This window comes from Rosa rugosa, chromosome 6 (assembly GCF_958449725.1).
Source record: "Rosa rugosa chromosome 6, drRosRugo1.1, whole genome shotgun sequence".
In the NCBI taxonomy this organism is placed as follows: domain Eukaryota; kingdom Viridiplantae; phylum Streptophyta; class Magnoliopsida; order Rosales; family Rosaceae; genus Rosa; species Rosa rugosa.
The window spans coordinates 39,713,560-39,732,231 of NC_084825.1; the positions used below are offsets into that span (position 1 = coordinate 39,713,560).

Sequence of the window (18,672 nt, forward strand, 5' to 3'; positions counted from 1 at the left end):
TCTGCGACACCTGTGTTCCTGTTCCAGTCTGAAACCAACGTAGCCACGCATTCATCATATCAGACTGGACTCCCATGCTGCGGTTGAGTTGCCCAAAACTACTTTCAAGACTGCGGTCAAGCCGAGTGAAACAATTTTCAAGACTTCGGCCCAACCGGCTAATGCCGTCTTCAACGTTATCAAGATCATGGTTAAGACTCTGCCAAGATACATCAGCCGCAGTGGTTGCAAGTGCGCTTGTAGGTACTAGTTCATACAATGGATTAAATCCTGATGGCCACGGAGTTTGTCCTGTACCAACCGTTGCAGACGCATTAAGCGGATCATACAATGGATTATAGCCTGGAGAGAACCCCCAAGGGAACGATCCAATACTGGCTGTAGCTGCTGGCACACTGACTGACTCATAAGGAGGGGTATACCCTGGTGGTAGGCCCCATGGATAAGTTACGGGATCATACGGTCGAGTACCAGCCGCAGTTGTAAAATCAACTCGATTTGTTGTCCCTGAGGTTTGGACGATATGTGACTGCGGCTGCTGACTGAAAGATGGATGACTTGCTATAGTGGAGGCTGACACTACCGTGGCGGTCGTCGCGACTGATGATGCAGGATGTGCCTTGACTCCACTCGTAGAGATCCCACTTGACATGGAAGCTGATGGTTGAACTGACGTCATTGGGAGACTTGACATGGGCACAATGAGATCTCTAGAAGTAGCTGATCTATTTGGACAAAAAGAAGAGGTATGGCCTTGTTGCCTACACCTGTAACAACGATTCCCTCGAGACTTGGCGTAGGGATCAGGTAACATTCACCGAGTGTTGTCCCACTAGGCGTGCCAAAAGATGTTTGCTCAAAAATCGTCTCGGCCACGTGTCACCGGGCCGAGGGCTTCTTTTGCTTACACGTGTCCTTCTGGAGTGGTGGTGACGTGTGTGCGGGCGTGCCAACTCGCGGCTGGTAAGCCAAGCGAGGTTTTGTTATAGATTGTAGATCTTTGCGCCGATCTAACTTCCAATCAGTTGATTGTGGGCCGAGGAAGGATCAATCTCGGCCGCAGGGTTCTCTCTGCCTTGAATGCAAGGACTTTAGCATGGATCGGCTTTACCTAGCCGGAATGTTCGTGCTGTGCAACTCGGTGAGTGAACGTGAAAGTGCGAGTGACAATTGATAGGTCTATGGGATGCAGATACTCACAAGTCACGGTAAAAATAAAATCAAAGTATAAATTATTACACTGATGCCTTGATTCTATACGGGTATGAACAAAGAAACGCATGAATGCTAGAAAACTTGTTTACTAGATCCAAACGTTCTGGTGATTTTCTTAATGAGTACAGGAATGTAAAGGTGCATCAAATAAAATGCAAGCAGATAAATAACAAGAATGTAAACCAACCGCGGGAAATAAAGTGCAGCAAAGTAACAAGCAAAAAGATAAATTGCTGGAATGTAAAGAACAACAATAAAAAGTGCAGAAAAGATAAATACCAGTAAAGAAAGCAATAAGATAAACACGTAAAGATTGATAAGTGTTGCTGAATTGTTGAAATATATTGAGATAAAATTTGTGTAATCGCGTAGAGCGTTTGGTCGAGGACCTTTAACAAAGATGTCTATGGCCCCTTTTATAGTACAGAATAAAGATAACAAAACTAATACGTACAATCTCATCTCTTAATTGTTGAGACTGGATTGATTACAAATTGAATTCTAAGAATAAAATTCCTTTGATGTGCATAATTGACAATCAACCATCATGATTCTTCAATGATTATTTTGTAACGGCCACACTCAGTACTGTAATGTCTCTGAACGTAACATTTGGCATTCAGTAGCTCATAATGTCTTGCCAAACCCGCCATCAGCGTCCCTAACTAACTGAAATGGGAATTTGCTAGAACCATCTCAGCCGCAAGTAAACCAGACCTCAGCTGAGGTAAAGTGAGCCGGACCTCGGCTGAGGTGAAGTGAAGTGAGCCGTACCTCGGCTGAAGTGAAGCTGGGCCTCGGCTAAATATTTATTGTATCACGGCTCACTATGTCCCAGACCTGCTTCATGTAGGACCCGACTTAACGCCACGTAGGCCTTGCTAAATTTAGGTTCAAACAATAACAATAAACAATCAAACAATCAATTATCAAACACTCATTGTCAAACAATTATCAAACACCCATTATCAAACAGTCATTATCAATCAATTATCCAACACTCATTGTCAAAATCGACGAAGCAAAAGCAAGTAAGAAGCAGAAGCAAGTAAAAGAAAACAAACTGAAACCAAAAGCAATCGAACCAAAACCAAAAGCAATTCTCAAACAAAGAAACTGATGCTCTACCGAAATTGTCAAACTGTTGCTCTCATGGTCAAAATCAAAGAAGCAAGCAAGTCTCCCTACCGAAACAGAAACAGAAATTCAAAATCGAAGCAAGCAAGTCTCCCTACTGATTCCATCCAGAGACGAGATCAGACGACATCCTCGGCGGCGTTAGTCAGCGTCCTCGGTCGGCGTTCGACGTTGTGAGAAGTGAGAGAGAAAGGTGAAGGTCGAGAGAGATGAGGCAGAGTGGAAGACTCGAAATGAGAGGCTGGCTAAGTCAGCTAGGGTTCTCTCTCTTTGAGAGTAATTAGGTGCATCAGAGAGTATGTGTAACCTGTTTTGCACCAATGACAATTCAACAACTGTTAATGCTCAAAGTCTGGCGGTAGCCAAGCCTTCGTTTAACGCGGGTCCGGCGGGCGGACCGCTACTCTGTATACTTGGTGATTCCTGCTGGTTGCCAAATGAAAGACAGGGCGTCAGAGGGAGACCGCGTTGGGCGGTCTTCACTTCTCCGATGCCTAAGTCAGTTGATGCATATAGGCAATACAATAATAAATGAGTAGTTAATGCGTCCGTAATGAAGGGAGAAGAGAGGACCTTTTATAGGTGAGGAGAGGTCTAATCTTCTCCTTGTTTTCGATGTGGGACTGATATGCTTCAGTTTCCCAGTTCCGGTAGCTTCTGATGCCGTCTTGGCAGAGTGCGTGGCAGCGCGTCAGCGTTGATCCCGGGGAACGCTTGTGCTCAGGCCGTGGCCTGCCTATCTGTGAGTTACTCCTTTGACGGTAGTTGGTATCTCTAGCGGTACGATGAGTGTGTCTGATTATAGCTAATTATGCTTTGCAACGTACATGTAGGTACAACAACCATTTAAAAATAATATTAATTTAAATAAATATTAAATATGCGGGCTGTCCGGTTTATTCGGGTCGGTTCACAAGCTGAACCTGGTCTGGTGCGGTCAAGTCACTTTTTCACCCTTGTTTCATCCGTTTTGGTCCCCGAGCTGGTTACGCCGGTTTTGGCCCTCCGGTTCAGTTTCTGCCCGCCCCTTGTAATTTTTCAAGTCATCTTATCCCATATCTTCTAACAGAGTGTATTCAATCCACTGATGGTGAATGTTCATTAATGGGCCAACCAGGACTGAAACTAGTTATTGTAATTATCTATATGCTTAGAGATACCTCTCATCTGATTTGGTTTGTATATATGAGAATCAAATATGAATTAAAAAGAAGTGCATGATTCACGCACCTACCTACTTTCAAAAGGAGTGTCCTACAACTTCATATTTTAGTATATAGACAAAATTTTAATTGCTTTAATATCTACACCGCATTATATGTAGGGCTGTCAATTCCGACACAACCCGATAACACGACTCGAAACCCGCACGAAATAAAGTGGGATGAACCCACACGATTAAAAAGCGGGTCGGCCGCGGGTCAACCTGTCAACACGAAGTGAACCAATATAACCCGATTATGCTATACTTCTTCTTGAAATTTTGGACATTGGGAGTATTTGATCCTAGGATTGGACAATTTGAAATATTTTGCTTCATCATTATTGGATTTAATTATTTATGAATTATATATAATTATTTATATTCTTCGACTTATGGAGTTTTCAGTGAATTTAATCAATTTATGCATTTTTTTAGTTAAATGGATAGCAGTGTTAACCCTTAAATGGGTCATTTACTCCGACACGAAATGACCTATTTATTAAATGGGTTAAGCGGGTTGAAAACAGGTAACCCATTTAATAAATAGATTGGGTTTGGGTTTAAATTTTCGACACGATTATTAAATGAGTTGGATTTGAGTTTGTCTCTTGTGACACGACATATACCTTGACCTGACACGAACCCAACCCGACACGACCCATTGATAGCCCTAATTACATGTATTAATTATTGTAAGCCGTGGAGTGCGATTTCAACGGGTCAGTAGCTAGTCCCATCTTGATATAGATTGGTATGTCATATTTAGGACAAATAGGGGTGAATTGAATGCAGTGCATCAAATATAAGGACAACTGAGATAAAATATGCATCGTTAAAGGAGTAATTCTACCTTAATTGAATGCATGACATCAAAGATTCAAGACAATAATGATAAGATATGCATGGACGAGAATTTTACCTTAAATTTATGGATTTTTGTCCATTTACTCTAATTCTAGAGAATTTTTTTTTTTCCACTTACCTCATTAAGTTTTTTAAATTCTCCCTTACCCATGAAAACTCTAATAAGGTCTTCCCTAATACCTAATTATGTTTTTTTTTATACTATTTAATACTCACCGCTTTGTTACATAGAGAGAGAGAGAGAGAGAGAGAGAGCGAGAATGAAAGAGAGAGAAGTCATATGAGACTTGGCCGAAGTCCCGTCACCAATCGCCGAAATCCAGTTACCGGCCGCCACCTACCGGACTTCTTTGAAGACCTCGCCGGAGGTCCCCAAAGAGGTCGCTGGAAAGGTTTATTGTCCCCTGATAGACCTTTATTGGAGGGCAATAGAGGTTTATGAAACCTCGCCGAAAGTCTCTAAAGTGGTTGTCAGAGATCTCATATGGGGCTGAAGAGGTTTATTGACCCTCTGAATAAACCTGTATTGTCCCCCAAATAGACAGTATTACCTCCCAATAGAACTTTCAGTCGTAGGAATGAGAACTAATCTCCGTAAAATTAGACAAATAAAACGTTGATTAAGGAAAAAAAAGAGGAGATTACATCAAATCAAAACATTTATTGCCCCCCAATAGACATTTAACAGAACTCTATTACCCCCCAATAAACCTTTATTGCCCCCAAATATGGATATTAATACTCGATTTCTATGTTGCACACTCAATTACTTTTTTGTTCTTCTAAAAAAAATGACTTTTTTGTTGTTTAATAAAACCTGCAATATTTGAAAGAAAAAAAATTTGATTAGGGCACCCAGAAAATGCTCTGGGCATCCATCTCTTCCCACACGGCCACAATCTCCTCCTTCATCTCCCTTCTGTTGCCAAAGATCTTCTCCATAACCGGCCACGCCGGTTGGCAAAGTTCGACCGTCTGTGAACGTCGTGGATTAGCCAGTCGATCTAGTACGAGCCCTGGCTAAGAGATAGAGTAGCTTGATCTGGTACGAGCTGCCATACAAGAGGCGAAGTGCCGGGTCGGGCGGGGCGGGGCGATTGGATTCGTCCTCCGGTTCTCAGCTGCCATGGCCAAGGACCAAAATATCTAGTTTCAAGGAAATATCGATGATCCCGGAATCAGAAATTTCGAGGATATATCGATTTCGGTAAATAATCAAGAAAAATGATGGAAATTTGAAGAAAAACATGGAAATTTTAAGTGAAATTTTAGATATGTTTATTTTATCAATTGTCTACTATATATAGAAAGAAAACCTTGAATAAACATTGTTATATAGTAATTTGTAATAATTTAAGATGAAACGATAAATGCTTAATCGCCGATAACTCTGGAAATTTTTAAAATAAACATCTAATTTTTTTTTTATGGCTGGAAACCCAATGGGAGACTAGGCCATCACGCCTTATATACATTCTTTGCACTACAACAATTCAAGGCTTTTACTGCGCAAAATTTACGGCGTGCAATTTTTTGTGCCGTAAATGTTACTCTTTTACGACGCGCATTTTATACACGCCGTAAATAACCTTTGTCATTTACCCTTTTACGGCGTGCATATATAGCATGCCGTTAATAACCTTATCAACTAGTCTTTTACGGCGCGCAGAAATAGCACGCCATAATTGTGTTATATCTTTTACGGCGCACATTTTAAGCACGCCTTAAAAACATACAAAAAAAAGCTTATTTATGGCTCGCATAAAAGCATGCCGTGAAAACATGTCTAAAAAAGCCTAATTACGGCTCGCAAAAAAGCATGCCGTAAATGATGATTTTTAAGGCGCGAAATTTTCATTGAAATATTTGGTTTCCCTCTCAAGTTTCTCTTTCCTCTTTTCTCAACTTTCCCGAAATTTACTTACTTTTGTTAGTTTGCTATTCTAAGAAAGTCATGCCCTTTGCAAACTCCTCATCAATTTGCAATACCCCAAATCTAATAGCGAAAATCCCAGACCTTCCCGCGAGTTCTCCTCCGCAAGTTCTTCTTCGACCCGTCGACTAATCACCTAGTTCTCAAGGTATTTCAAAAATCTCAACTCTTCCCCGCCCAAGTTCTTCTCTTGGGCTATCGGAGTTAGCGACAGGGGTTGGGTTAATTAACATAAATTTAGGTATGGTCATATGATTTTGGTAAATTTGATTGGGTTTTTATCTCAAAAGTGAACCGGGTCTGTCTAAAATTTAGGATTTATAGCTGGGTATTTGGTTATCTAAGATGGGTGTCTGCTTGTTATGTAATATCTGAAGCTTTTGGTTTGATTGAATCATATGAATGTATTGAATTGGTTTGATAGATGTGACGGAATTTCTAAACTTGGTGGATGACTCGGTTCAAGCAGATCAAAGTCTTATGCACGATTTTGATGAGTTTCTGAAGCACTATGACAAGGTAGATGCATTGGTTTCTCTGAATTTTGGACTAGGAGTAGGACTGTACGTGAGCTATTACTTGCTATGACCAGGTTTTCTAGATGTATCTGTTACTCACTTGGTGGGCTAGTAATGGTTTGTGTTGTAGGTTTCTGTTAAATGTTGCTCTATCTGCATGTTCTTTTTGTCAAGAACTCAGCAATTTATATTCAATGAGAATGCTTTGAGAAAGTAGTTTCTGAGTTCACTATGTTGGAATTGGATTTGGAATTGGAAAAAAAAAAAAAGTATGATGAGGTAGATATATATTAGTACATTGTGCATGTGCTGGATATATAGGTTCTCATTATTTAATGCAGTGTGTGCTGGGATTAGGTGAGTGATGACCTTTCTTTCTCTTCTCATTTTTCAGTATTTGTAAGGAACAAGCATGATGACCTTGTTATCTTGACCATCATCAGTAGCCTATTCATCTAGTGAATCTTCAAACTTGATTACCGGCTCCTTCTTGCCATGTTTCATATTGCTCATGGAATAGGTGCGTCACCCTCACAGCTGCATTAGCCCAAACAAACAAGAGTGAGTATTTAGTTCATTATGAAGTTTTTTTTTCCATGATATATAGTACTTGTTAATTGAATATCATACACTTTGATGTCTTCATTTCACCCCTATTCTGTTTCTGCTTTTTACCATTATTTTTTTATTAATTCTTATCTTTGATATTTTATAACTTGACTAGCAAGTACCATTCAGTAAGTTGTTTAGTTTCATTGTGTCTCCAGTATTCTTAATGCAAACAATCTCACAGGAGAATTGCCTGCAGCTCTTATGAATCTGACTAAGTTAACAGAACTGTAAGTAACCCTTAACATTTGCTGTATTTATAGTTACTATAACTTTTGATGTTAATTTTTTTTCCCCAATCCTTTCTTCTATGCAGGAGGATTAGCAGCAACAACTTAACTGGAAGAATGCCCGACTTTTTTCAAAGTTGGAATCAATTTCAGAAATTGTAAGTATTTGTCCTAATAGTTGAGAACTAAGATATAGCAATGTAAGTGCTTTTTGCTAGTGTATATTCTTAATTGATAAAATGTAGAATTGGTGTAACCTCCATCCATATTGAATTCTTATTTTGACAGAGAGATCCAAGCTAGTGGTCTACAAGGCCCCATTCCATCTAGCATTTCTGTCTTGAGTAATTTAACAGAACTGTGAGTTCCACGTCCAACTCTAAGTTGTATTAACACTACAAACCATTATCTAAATTTAACAATTTACTATATCTTCATATCACAGGGAATTTATTTATATTTATTTATTTGTATTTTTTATCTGACAATTATCTATGATGCAATTTTTGCAGAAGGATCAGCGACTTAAATGGAGGGGGTTCAGTATCTCCAAACTTGAGCAATATGATAAGCTTGCAAAGATTGTAAGTCTAAAAGATGTTGTATTTTTCTTTTCATCTACAGTTTTAGACTAATCCATGCTTCTCTGCAACTATTCTGATATGGAGTTATGTTGCAGAATGCTCAGGAGCTGTAACTTATCTGGACCTATGCCTTCTGATTTATCAGCAATGTCACAGTTGAAAACATTGTAATATGGCTATTCTTTTACTTTTTTTTTTTTTTTCTGTTCTTCCTTTCTTTTTCTTGTTGCATAGCCCACAATTAATTGATTTTCTTGATAGTAAGTTGACTGCTACTGACAGTTTATTTGTTCAGAGAACTTCCGGCTACTTCAATTAAGGTTCTTATAACACCTCCTTTTTTTCATTTTCTTGCAGAGATCTAAGCTTCAACAGATTGGAGGGAAGCATTCTTGATTCGGCAGATCTGACACCCTTGCAGAACTTGTAAGAAATTTAAACTTCATTGAGGTCACTAGCTAGCATACTACACGTACTAAATTCCATCTCAAATGGGATGATAGATTGGATGTAGGAAAGAAGGAAGTGTAAGGTATATTAAATGTTGGCATCCATGTGTGCTATGTCTTAATGGAATGTGGTTATGTGATTGCTTGCTGAATAGGTATCTAACAAGCAACTTGCTTACTGGATCTATTCCAGACTGGATCAAGAGCAGAGATAATCGCTAGTATGTGCCCCTACTATATCAGATTTCCTTGGAATTTTACTTTTCTACTGAAGCCTGCTAAGATGTCTCATTATGTTTTTCACACACTAACACACAGATAATTTAAATTTGGCTAGTCCACTTTTGCTAGAGGCTAATCTCAAATTTTTTTAGAGGTACATTGTTTAATGTGTTTCCACAACGTACAATTTTATCATTTACTGCCTAGGCATGCTGTTTAATATCTAGCTTAAGATCTAAGTTAGATCACATGTTAAATATGACTAGTGAGGAATCATACATCAAAATGGCTTTGTTGAGTATATTCATTTGAACTGAATGTGGAGGAACAAAGAATAGAAATTGTTTCCTTGTCAAAATATTAGGCTGTTCTATTTAATTTCCCAAAAACCTGGTTTGCAACATTTAGATGATCAACAGGTTTTGTGTCATAAATTTATCCTTTGAAACATATGAAAATGCATATCAAGTTTCCAGCAGTGAACTTCTACTGGCTTACAATTTTGTGTTATTTGTGTGCAGCGAGATAGATGTTTCTTACAATAATTTTTCTGAGAGCTCTGAGTCACCATCTTGTACAGAAAACCTGGAAAGTTTGGGTGCTTGATGTTTTTGAGGATATAGCTTTATATCAACCAACTAGGGAGTTTGGAACACTGAGTATGGCTCAAGGAAGTATAGTTGCATGGCCTATCAAGTACATCAAACAAGTTTAGTTTATGAACTTTTAGGTAACATATTCTGGCACTAATTACCTCTTCCTTATTGTTTTGAGTAGTGTTATTTGTTTTTGGTGGTTAAATAACATCCATCTAGATTCTCTATTCTGGTTTGTTCTTATATTGCAACTATCTGGATTTGCTTATAATTTAGTTATAGTTGTAGAATTAAGGTCGTTATATGAGGACTATCCCATTATAGTAGGGTGAATACTAAATAGCACTTTCATCGGTTCCAAGTTCAAATTATAAATATTTTCAGAAACTTTAGCTCAGGTAGTTCGTGAAGATAGGAATTTCTTTTGAATACCAATTGTTGGACAGATTTAGAGAACTGCATGAACTCATCTTATTTCTTATTTCCAATATTGTACTATATGCTTTTAGTGATTTAGAATATGTTCTGATCCTTTGCTAGTATCTTATTTAATTAACTCTATCTTGATTGAAGAAGAAAACAGTGCAGCCAATGTATAACATATATTCTCAAACTTGTTTCCAGCAGGTACTGCCAAATTTTGTGGTGTATGCAGATTAATGCCTTATGTTGGTACTGCTGGTAAATTGCTCGAACTAATTGGGAGATACAAATTGCAGTTGGATAGTGGTGCTTGAAACCTTGCAATTACCCTGCAATATATTTTTGAATTGTAATATGTTACTTTTAATTAAACTCAAGTTTGCAGGGACATGCAAATGCAATTGTTTTGTAGTTTAGTTGCATATGGCATGGTAACAATTAAGTTTGTACAGATATCCTATTTCAATTAATGTATCATATATGTTAATTCACCTTTGCTCTTTGACAATCTATATAAGGTTTTGAAATGAATTATTGTTAGTTGAGCAGCTACATTGAATATACTGCCATATTTGGCAAATGAGCAGCAATATAAAATTTCTTGCAAAGAAGAAATGGCAATAATGGTGTGCAGAGTGTGTCACAAATGACATTGAGAATTATGCCTAAAGTCTTTTACGGCGTGCTATGTGAACCGTAAATAACTCTACAGGTATTCTTTTATGGCATACTATGTGTGCCGTAAATGAGTTCCACAGTCTTTTACGGCGCGCTTTGTTGGGCATTTACGGCGCACCTATAAGTTAAATAAGAGATCTGAGAATCGGTAGGAACACTTTTACGGCGTGCATAGATGAACATTTATGGCTCACAAAAGCGTGCCGTAAAAGGGATATGTCTTTTACGGCGCGAGCATTTACAGCATGTTTTTGTGCGCCGTAAATAGGCTTTTACGGCACACATCGCAGGCCGTAAAAGCCCAGTTTTGGTGTAGTGTTGTATATACATACATTACACCTTGAATTACATGAGTAACTTAGAACCACGTAGAAGACTTATGAGGTACAAAATCTTTACTTCATTATCTCTATTTGTGGAGTCTTGAGTGTATTGTGAAGGGCCGCTACTACTCTAAGGTCAGGACGTCAGGTCTTTTATTTATTTTTATTTTTTTGAAAGAGAGAGAAAACGAAAGAGTCTGCATGGAAGAGAAACAGAACCAAACAGTAGTAGTAGTAAAGTAGATGGAAGTCATATAGCAGCCTAGAAACCCTAGAGCTGAGCAGAGAGAGCGGCGGCGGCGGCTTCAGGCCAAACCTGTCGGATCTAGCAGAGAGAGCATCGTCTCGTCGTGGTGATTCTTCGGGGCTTGGTTGAAAAGAGAGTGCACGCGCAGGTTTTGTTTATTTGGCGGCGTGTGGGAGCGGCGGCTAGTTTGTAGCGCATAGGAGGCAGATCGACGCCTCTGGTTTGGGCTCAGTGATTAGGAGTGTTTTGCTTCTGGTGACGGCAGATCCAGACGGTTGCCGATCTTATTGGCCGAGTGTCATCGGTGTGTAGCGTCGGGTTCAGATTGACACTTTGTTGGATTGTCGGTGTTCTATTGATTTGAGAAGCAGATCAGCCTTGGTGCTTCCTTGGTTGGTGGGCGGAGACTGAGCCCAAGTCCGACTGGGTCTGATTGTCGGCGTGTAGCAGAGAGGCAGCGGACCCGGGGACGGTGATGCAGTGCTGGAGAGGCCGGCCGCCGGAGAGATTGGCGACGGCGGTGATGGGGCGACAGCAGAATTGGGTTGCTGCTCACTTTAGTCAGAGTTGGGTTTGGGTCTTTGGGCCTGGGCTCAAGTTTGAGTTGTTGGGCTTTCTGTTATGGGCCAGTAGGGAGGGTGTTTTACCACCCTCATTTGTCACTTAGTGATGAAGGTGGACCTGGCCTGAGATGTGGACATTCTTGGGCTTTCAGGTCGACTTTTGGTCCAGAACCAATCGTTTCGGATCAAGACTGCTACGGGAGTTGGTAATTATCTGGAACAAGATTGGCGTTCAAGCGGCTTATGGATAAGGAGTTGCTCCTATTTGTTGGCTAGGAAGTGACTTTCTATTGGTACCACAATTGCGTGATTGGCTAATGGGAGGTTAGAATATGATTTTGCCCTATAAGACTTTGGAGTTTCTTTGTCTATAAGTTCGCTAATTATAGCGAGCTTATCAGTGACTTGTAATGAGTTTGCTTTGCTTAGATTAGGGTTCCGGATTTTCTTGCCGGCTATCTTTCTGTAAGTGTAGCTAGACTCTAGCCATTGGTTGAATGCCGGGCTATTGATTCTAATGATATCAATTTCTATTCAAAAAAAAAAAAAAAAAGAGTGTATTGTGAAGAATAGTCATTAAATGATACCTGCCCTTTGTAGTTTTGCATGTATTGACTTACATACCAACCATATGGGTCCGAGGGGATTGGCTGTGGGTTTTGGTGCTGGTAGTTATAGTAGGGATCATGCACATAAATTAAGTAAAGTTATCAAAATTGTATTTTCTTATCAAAATTTCTGCACGTAAATTAAGTAAAGTTAAACCCTAAACCCAAAATGCTAAAAAATATATTATTATAAATATAAAAATATCATACATTTATTCATAAGTCGACCCTAAGTTTGCGTCTGGAGATAACAGATCTGCAGGGACTTGGATGAACTTATTTTTGTTAATATCTCAATACTTTACTAATCTCCTAGATAATGTAGGAGTGTATTGAGATAATGTAGGAATGTATTAATTTAAGACACCAAATATTAAAAGCAGCAAATCTCATTAATTAAAAAAAAAATAAACAATGAGAACTAAATGGTTAGTAATATTAACTTATTACTTACCAAAATTTTAGAGTGAAGTAGTATCCATAAAAAGTGAAGAAAGAAACTAGTAGTTTCCTGTGGTGCTTTTTTTGAACTATTTATAGAAGTTATAATTTGAAATATTGTTGTAAAATTTTTGAACATTTGGTAAAAATAATTCAATGTAGTAATTGAGTGTTCTAAGTTAGTTATTGATTGGACATGTACCTAAGTTTTCAGATTCGTAGGTAAATCCATAAATATTAATTATAATGTTGTAAATAATACACAAAGGTATTTGCAGTAGAGTTGGCCTAGGCTCTCAACCGTTGTTGGTTTTTTTTTATTGAATTATAGGCCAACCATTCAAAAATCTCGGCCGAAAGTGAGATGGTATGCAACGGAAATATCGGCCCTTAAAAAAAACGAAAATTTCGGGCAAAATTTTGCCGATTTTTTTGAATTTTTAGTCCTTGGCCATGGCAGAGAGAGAGACATTCGGCTTACCGAAGCAAGATTGTTGCCGATAGCGAGTATCGGTTCTCGAAGCACCGACTTGTCGGTCAATCCGAAATGGAGATCCGAAGTCAGAATCAGTAGCTCTAGTTCGTTTTGGTTATCAGAAAGAGAAACTGATTTACTGAGTTGCAGGTTGTGGAGGAGGAGAGAGAGAGAGGACACAGAGTGGCAGTGGTTGTAATTCTTTAATTCGGTTGAGGGCAAAATGGTCACTTGATGTTAGTGTATTGAGAACAAAAATCTATTACTGGGGTAAGTGTGATAATTTTTACTTATTTTGGTGCTTTGAGTCAAGACCCTAAATTTATACTCTACCTTTGTTGCTTGATTAGTTGATTTAGACCGATTTACTTCCCGCTATATATTTAGGTGTACAATGGGGTGTAAGGAATATATATGAAGCAAATAGCACAATCTTGAATCTTGATATCTATTGGTACTTGTAGGTTTCTATTCCCATGGAGTTTCTGCTTCCATCTTCCATTTGTGATCCAACAACCATCTTAGCATTTTTACCATTTCTTCTCTCTTCCGTATGGATATCAAAATACTTGCAGAAAAACACAGCAAAGAACAAAGGACCCCCAGAAGCGGCTGGTGCATGGCCAATACTTGGCCACCTTCCCCTCTTAAGAGGGCCTCAACCGCCCCACATAATCCTAGCGAACATGGCTGACAAGTACGGACCGCTATTCACTGTCAAGCTTGGTGTGCACCGTGCTCTTATTGTAAGCAGTTCGGATGTGGCTAAAGAGTGTTTCACCATTATTGTCAACCGCCCGAAAGCTTTAAGCCCGGAGATTTTGGGGTACGACTATGCCATGTTAGGTTTTAGCCCTTACAGACCTTACTGGCGCCAGATGCGAAAGATAGCCACGCTGCACATCCTCTCCAACCACAAGTTGGAGTTGCTCAAGCACGTCCGGGAAACGGAGGTGAAGGTGTCTACGAAACATATATTTGATATGTGGGAGCAAAACAAAGGTGTCTCAAATAAGGTGCTGGCGGACTTGAAGAGGTGGTTTGTAGACTTAACTTTAAATGTCATGTCCAGGATGGTTGTTGGAAAGTGACTTCTTGGGGCTACCACAGCGCAAGAGAATGAAGAGAATGAAAGCTTTCGGAAGGTGTTGAGGGATTTTTTTATATTAGGTGGTGAATTTGTAATCTCAGATGCAGTTCCATATCTTAGGTGTTTGGATTTGGGAGGTTATGAGAAGGCCATGAAGAAGACGGCTAAAGAACTCGATGGTGCGGCTCAAAAATGGTTAGAAGAGCATAAGCACAGGAGAAGTACTAATTCTGTGCATGATTGTGAGCCTGACTTCATGGATATGATGCTTACTGTCCTTGATGATGATAGTACAGAAGAGTTTGCTGGTTCAATTACTGCTGAGACAATTAACAAAGCTACATGCCTGGTATATATACCGATGAACCTTTCACTTCAAATTAATTATATGATGAACTTCAACTTCCTATACATTATCTCCTATATTATATATACAGTACTCAAAGCTCAAAATCATTCCGTTTGGATTAGAGTGTTTTTGTTATAGAGCCGTTTGAGATTACTTCATTAGGACTGTTTTTATTATTTTGTTTTCTTATTTGTAATCGGTTTTGATCGAAGCAAATAGAGTTTCTATAGTTTTTTTTTTTAATAAAAATTTCAAGTGTGTGTTGTGTGTGCTTTAACTTTAAGTGTTTCTACCATGTCAAGTGCTTGAAAATTCACCAAAAAAAAAAATGCTTCAATAAGTCTATAACTCAAACTCTCAAAGCATTGATTTTCTCACATCAAAAAAAAAAAACATTGATTTTATCTTGTTTTTTCAAACGCTGCCAAAAGTCCTTTTTATAGTCTGGAGGCGATTTCCCCAAATTTAGAAACAATTCCAAAAAGTCGAGACAAGCTATGGTACTTGCGGGTATCTCATACACTCATTTACAATTATTTGAACAAAAAATTACAATTATTTGAACCAAAATTACAACATTGAGAACAAAAGTTACCATATTCATTTACACTATTTACATATAGTTAAACAAAAATTACAACATTGAGAACAAAAGTTACCATATTCATTTACACTATTTACATATAGTTAAACAAAAATTACAACATTGACAACGAATTTGTTCAAAAGCTTGTAACAATGTCGTAAGAGGTGTAATTACTATTATTAGAACTAAGATTACACAAAATAGGACTCAACATTACCACTCTGACAACAAATTTGTTGTCACTTTTGTAAATGTGGGTATGAGATACCCCCATGTACACTAGAATTTCCCCCAAAAAGTCTTACAAGAGCTTTCTGTGATATAAAATTACTTTTAAAAAATTTTGAAAAGGAAAAGAAGCACTTCTTTAGTGCTTCTAAATGCAATTACAGGAAGCACTTAAATCTTAAGAACATGCAATGTATATGTACTTGTCACAAATACTTCCAGCAAAAGAATTTCCTACATTACTTTTTGTTATGTATTATGCATGTTTGAAAATCATGTACATTTCGTATGTCCTTTGTAGGCGCTTCTTCTAGCAGGGACAGAAACCTCATCGGTGACATTAATCTGGGCTCTTTCTTTATTACTCAACAATCCTAAAGTCCTGAAGAAGGCTCAACTTGAGTTAGACAACCATGTCGGTAGGGAAAGGCAAGTGAATGAATCAGATGTGAAGAATCTAGTCTACCTCCAAGCCATTATCAAGGAAACCTTGCGGCTATACCCTGCTGCACCTCTCTCAGTACCACATGAATCCAGCGAAGACTGCACAATAGGTAACTATCATGTAAGCTCAGGCACGCGTCTTCTTATCAACCTTTCAAAGCTTCAGCGCGATCCAAATGTCTGGCTCGATCCTTGTCTATTCCAACCAGAAAGGTTCCTTACAACTCACAAAAATGTTGATGTTAGGGGCCAGAGTTTTGAATTGATACCATTCGGAAGTGGTAGACGAATATGTGCAGGAATCTCTCTCGCACTTCACGTTACTCAACTTACACTGGCTCAGTTGCTGCATGGATTTGAAATTGCAACTCCATCTGATGAACCAGTTGATATGAGTGAGAGTTCAGGAATAACAAACATGAAGACCACCCCACTGGAGGTCCTTCTCACCCCACGCCTACATCCTAAACTTTATGAAAATGTTGACTAGAGAACATGTATGTTCTTGAATATTTAGAATAGTAGTTGCACTGGCTCATTTGCTACATGGGTTTCAATTCTACTGCTATATTTCTCACCGAAGTGTAGCATATATTGTAATGGCTTTCTTTACATGCTTCAATAAAGTCTTATAATTTGTATTTTTTCTTTTTGGCAAATATAATTTGTATTATTTGACAATAATATCTTATCAACTTCTAGCCATTTCAATCCAAGCAAAAAGAAGAGCCAATCCGAATTGGGAATTGATTTAAAGGAACTCCCAAACACCAAACGAAGAACAAGTTTCTGAATCCCAAAAACACAACCGGAGTTTCAATCTGGTCAAATGGAGTACGAATCATAACGTTTCAGACCTGATTAATATCGACTACAACGAGTCCGGTCGTGAGGATCGAGATCTGATCTAAGTCCCCACATAAATCAGTATTGCCCGGCACAGATCTGCAGGAATGGCACAAGACTTCCGTATTTTCTTTTCTGGGTGGTGTAGATTTGGCGTGAAGGAGGAGAAGATGAATATGGAGGAGTGGGGTTCGAGGTGGCTGGCAATTTGGAAGATTTGTGTTATTTTATGGACAAAATAAGTTTGGATGAGATGGGAATCGGATACTGATTATGAGATCTGAATTGATCAGGTTTTAATCAACAATGAACTTTTTATTCCTTCTGTTTTGAGAGAAAAAATCAATCCGTCTGGCATTTTCTCCAGTTTGGTGGGACTAATTGATGCCACATCAGCAAATTAACTGCGCCATTAGGAGTTAATTGACACATCGGCTATTAACAGATTTTTGTAACAGAAATTTTAACTCCTATATATTAAAATTAGGGCTGTCACTCGGTCAGTTCGAATCGGTTATAGGTATTACCAACTTTAAAACCAAACTTTTCAGTTTCAAAATTGAGCTACCAATTACTAACCAAAATTTTCAGTTTTTAATTATATCTACCGAATTCGGTATTTCGGTTTTCGGCATTATCAATTTTAGAACACTAATTCTTTGTAATATAAATTCGAATAAACAATACTAGATTTTTCAATATTATAGTCGTAAACTTTATATTCATCTACTTATTATAGCTTTCTTTTGTACGTATGACAACAAGTTTTAGCCATTTTCAATAAAAATTAAGTTATTTAACCATCTTTAATCAGGTTACTTAAAATAATAATGTAGTATACTTAGTAATGTTCATGCTATTATCAAAGTTTTTATGTTTATTTCCTAATAGACATGTATGCGTATTGAAAACTATAGTATATAAAGTTAATATTTAGATCATTGGTAGATTTGGTATTTACCAAAACCAAATTAACCAACTTTTTCGGTAATATTGGATTTCGGTTTTATCGGTCTCGATTACCAAAAAGTCGGTTTACCAAACCTAAAACATCGATTGGTATTCGGTCAGTTTGGTAATTACCAAACCAAGTGGCAGCCCTAATTAAAACGTCCAACGGAGATACATTGAGGTAGGTAAATGATAAATTTTGATATTTTGGCATGAAAGTAAAAATGACTCCATAATTTGGGGCCTAAAATGTAATTAATTTTAAAAATTATTTAAATTGAACTAAATGCATGACGTCAAATATCGATAGACAGTGGAGATAAAGATATATATGGTTAAAGAGATCTCTAACTTAAATTTATGCTCTACGGCCTCTGCCTTTGTTGCTTGATGGCTGGTACCTACTACTATATATTTACGGGAAAATGATTTGTGGCCTCAATGCGGCCTAAGATTTGTGGCCTCAATGTTAGGTGTCATGCCATGTCATCCACACACATCACCTATTTGTCAAATAATGTCATGTAATTATTGAGAAAAAGACCATCTTATCCTTCCAAAATCAAATGACTCTAAATTATTTTGGCTTTCTTCTAAAGTAAAAAAAATTTGGCTTTCTTTCATTTTTTTTTTCTTTTCATTGCACTCATGCTTAGATTTAAACAACAAATTTTTTTTTTTCAATCAAGAGTACAAAAAATTTCATGTAATTCAGTCAATAGATTTGCACGTACGTTCGATTAATAGATTTGCTAACACATGTATATGAATTCAACCTTTGTTGGGTTCCTGCAAATTTTGGAAATATAATGTGAAAAATACATATTCATATGATTGTATATATTCTTTTGTTCATTGT

At 38.0% G+C, this 18,672-nt stretch overlaps 1 protein-coding gene and 1 pseudogene across 3 annotated transcripts; both read left to right on the forward strand.

Annotated features, from left to right (window-relative positions):
* Window positions 1-6,392: 6,392 nt before the first annotated feature.
* LOC133714654 (probable leucine-rich repeat receptor-like serine/threonine-protein kinase At3g14840) lies at window positions 6,393-10,475 on the forward strand. 3 transcript variants are annotated; one of them, XM_062140819.1, is made up of 12 exons: window positions 6,393-6,501; window positions 6,778-6,872; window positions 7,266-7,432; window positions 7,639-7,710; window positions 7,797-7,868; window positions 7,999-8,070; window positions 8,223-8,294; window positions 8,390-8,461; window positions 8,652-8,720; window positions 8,899-8,964; window positions 9,487-9,695; window positions 10,186-10,475. In XM_062140819.1, the coding sequence occupies exons 4-11, from the start codon at window positions 7,685-7,687 to the stop codon at window positions 9,569-9,571; spliced, it is 534 nt and encodes a 177-aa protein (XP_061996803.1). In that variant the 5' UTR covers window positions 6,393-6,501; window positions 6,778-6,872; window positions 7,266-7,432; window positions 7,639-7,684; the 3' UTR covers window positions 9,572-9,695; window positions 10,186-10,475. The 3 variants fall into 3 exon arrangements, with proteins under 3 accessions (XP_061996803.1, XP_061996804.1, XP_061996805.1); XM_062140820.1 differs by having other exon boundaries at window positions 10,189-10,475; XM_062140821.1 differs by having other exon boundaries at window positions 9,546-9,695.
* Window positions 10,476-13,744: 3,269 nt separating this feature from the next.
* LOC133714650 (cytochrome P450 CYP82D47-like) lies at window positions 13,745-16,854 on the forward strand (annotated as a pseudogene).
* Window positions 16,855-18,672: the final 1,818 nt, after the last annotated feature.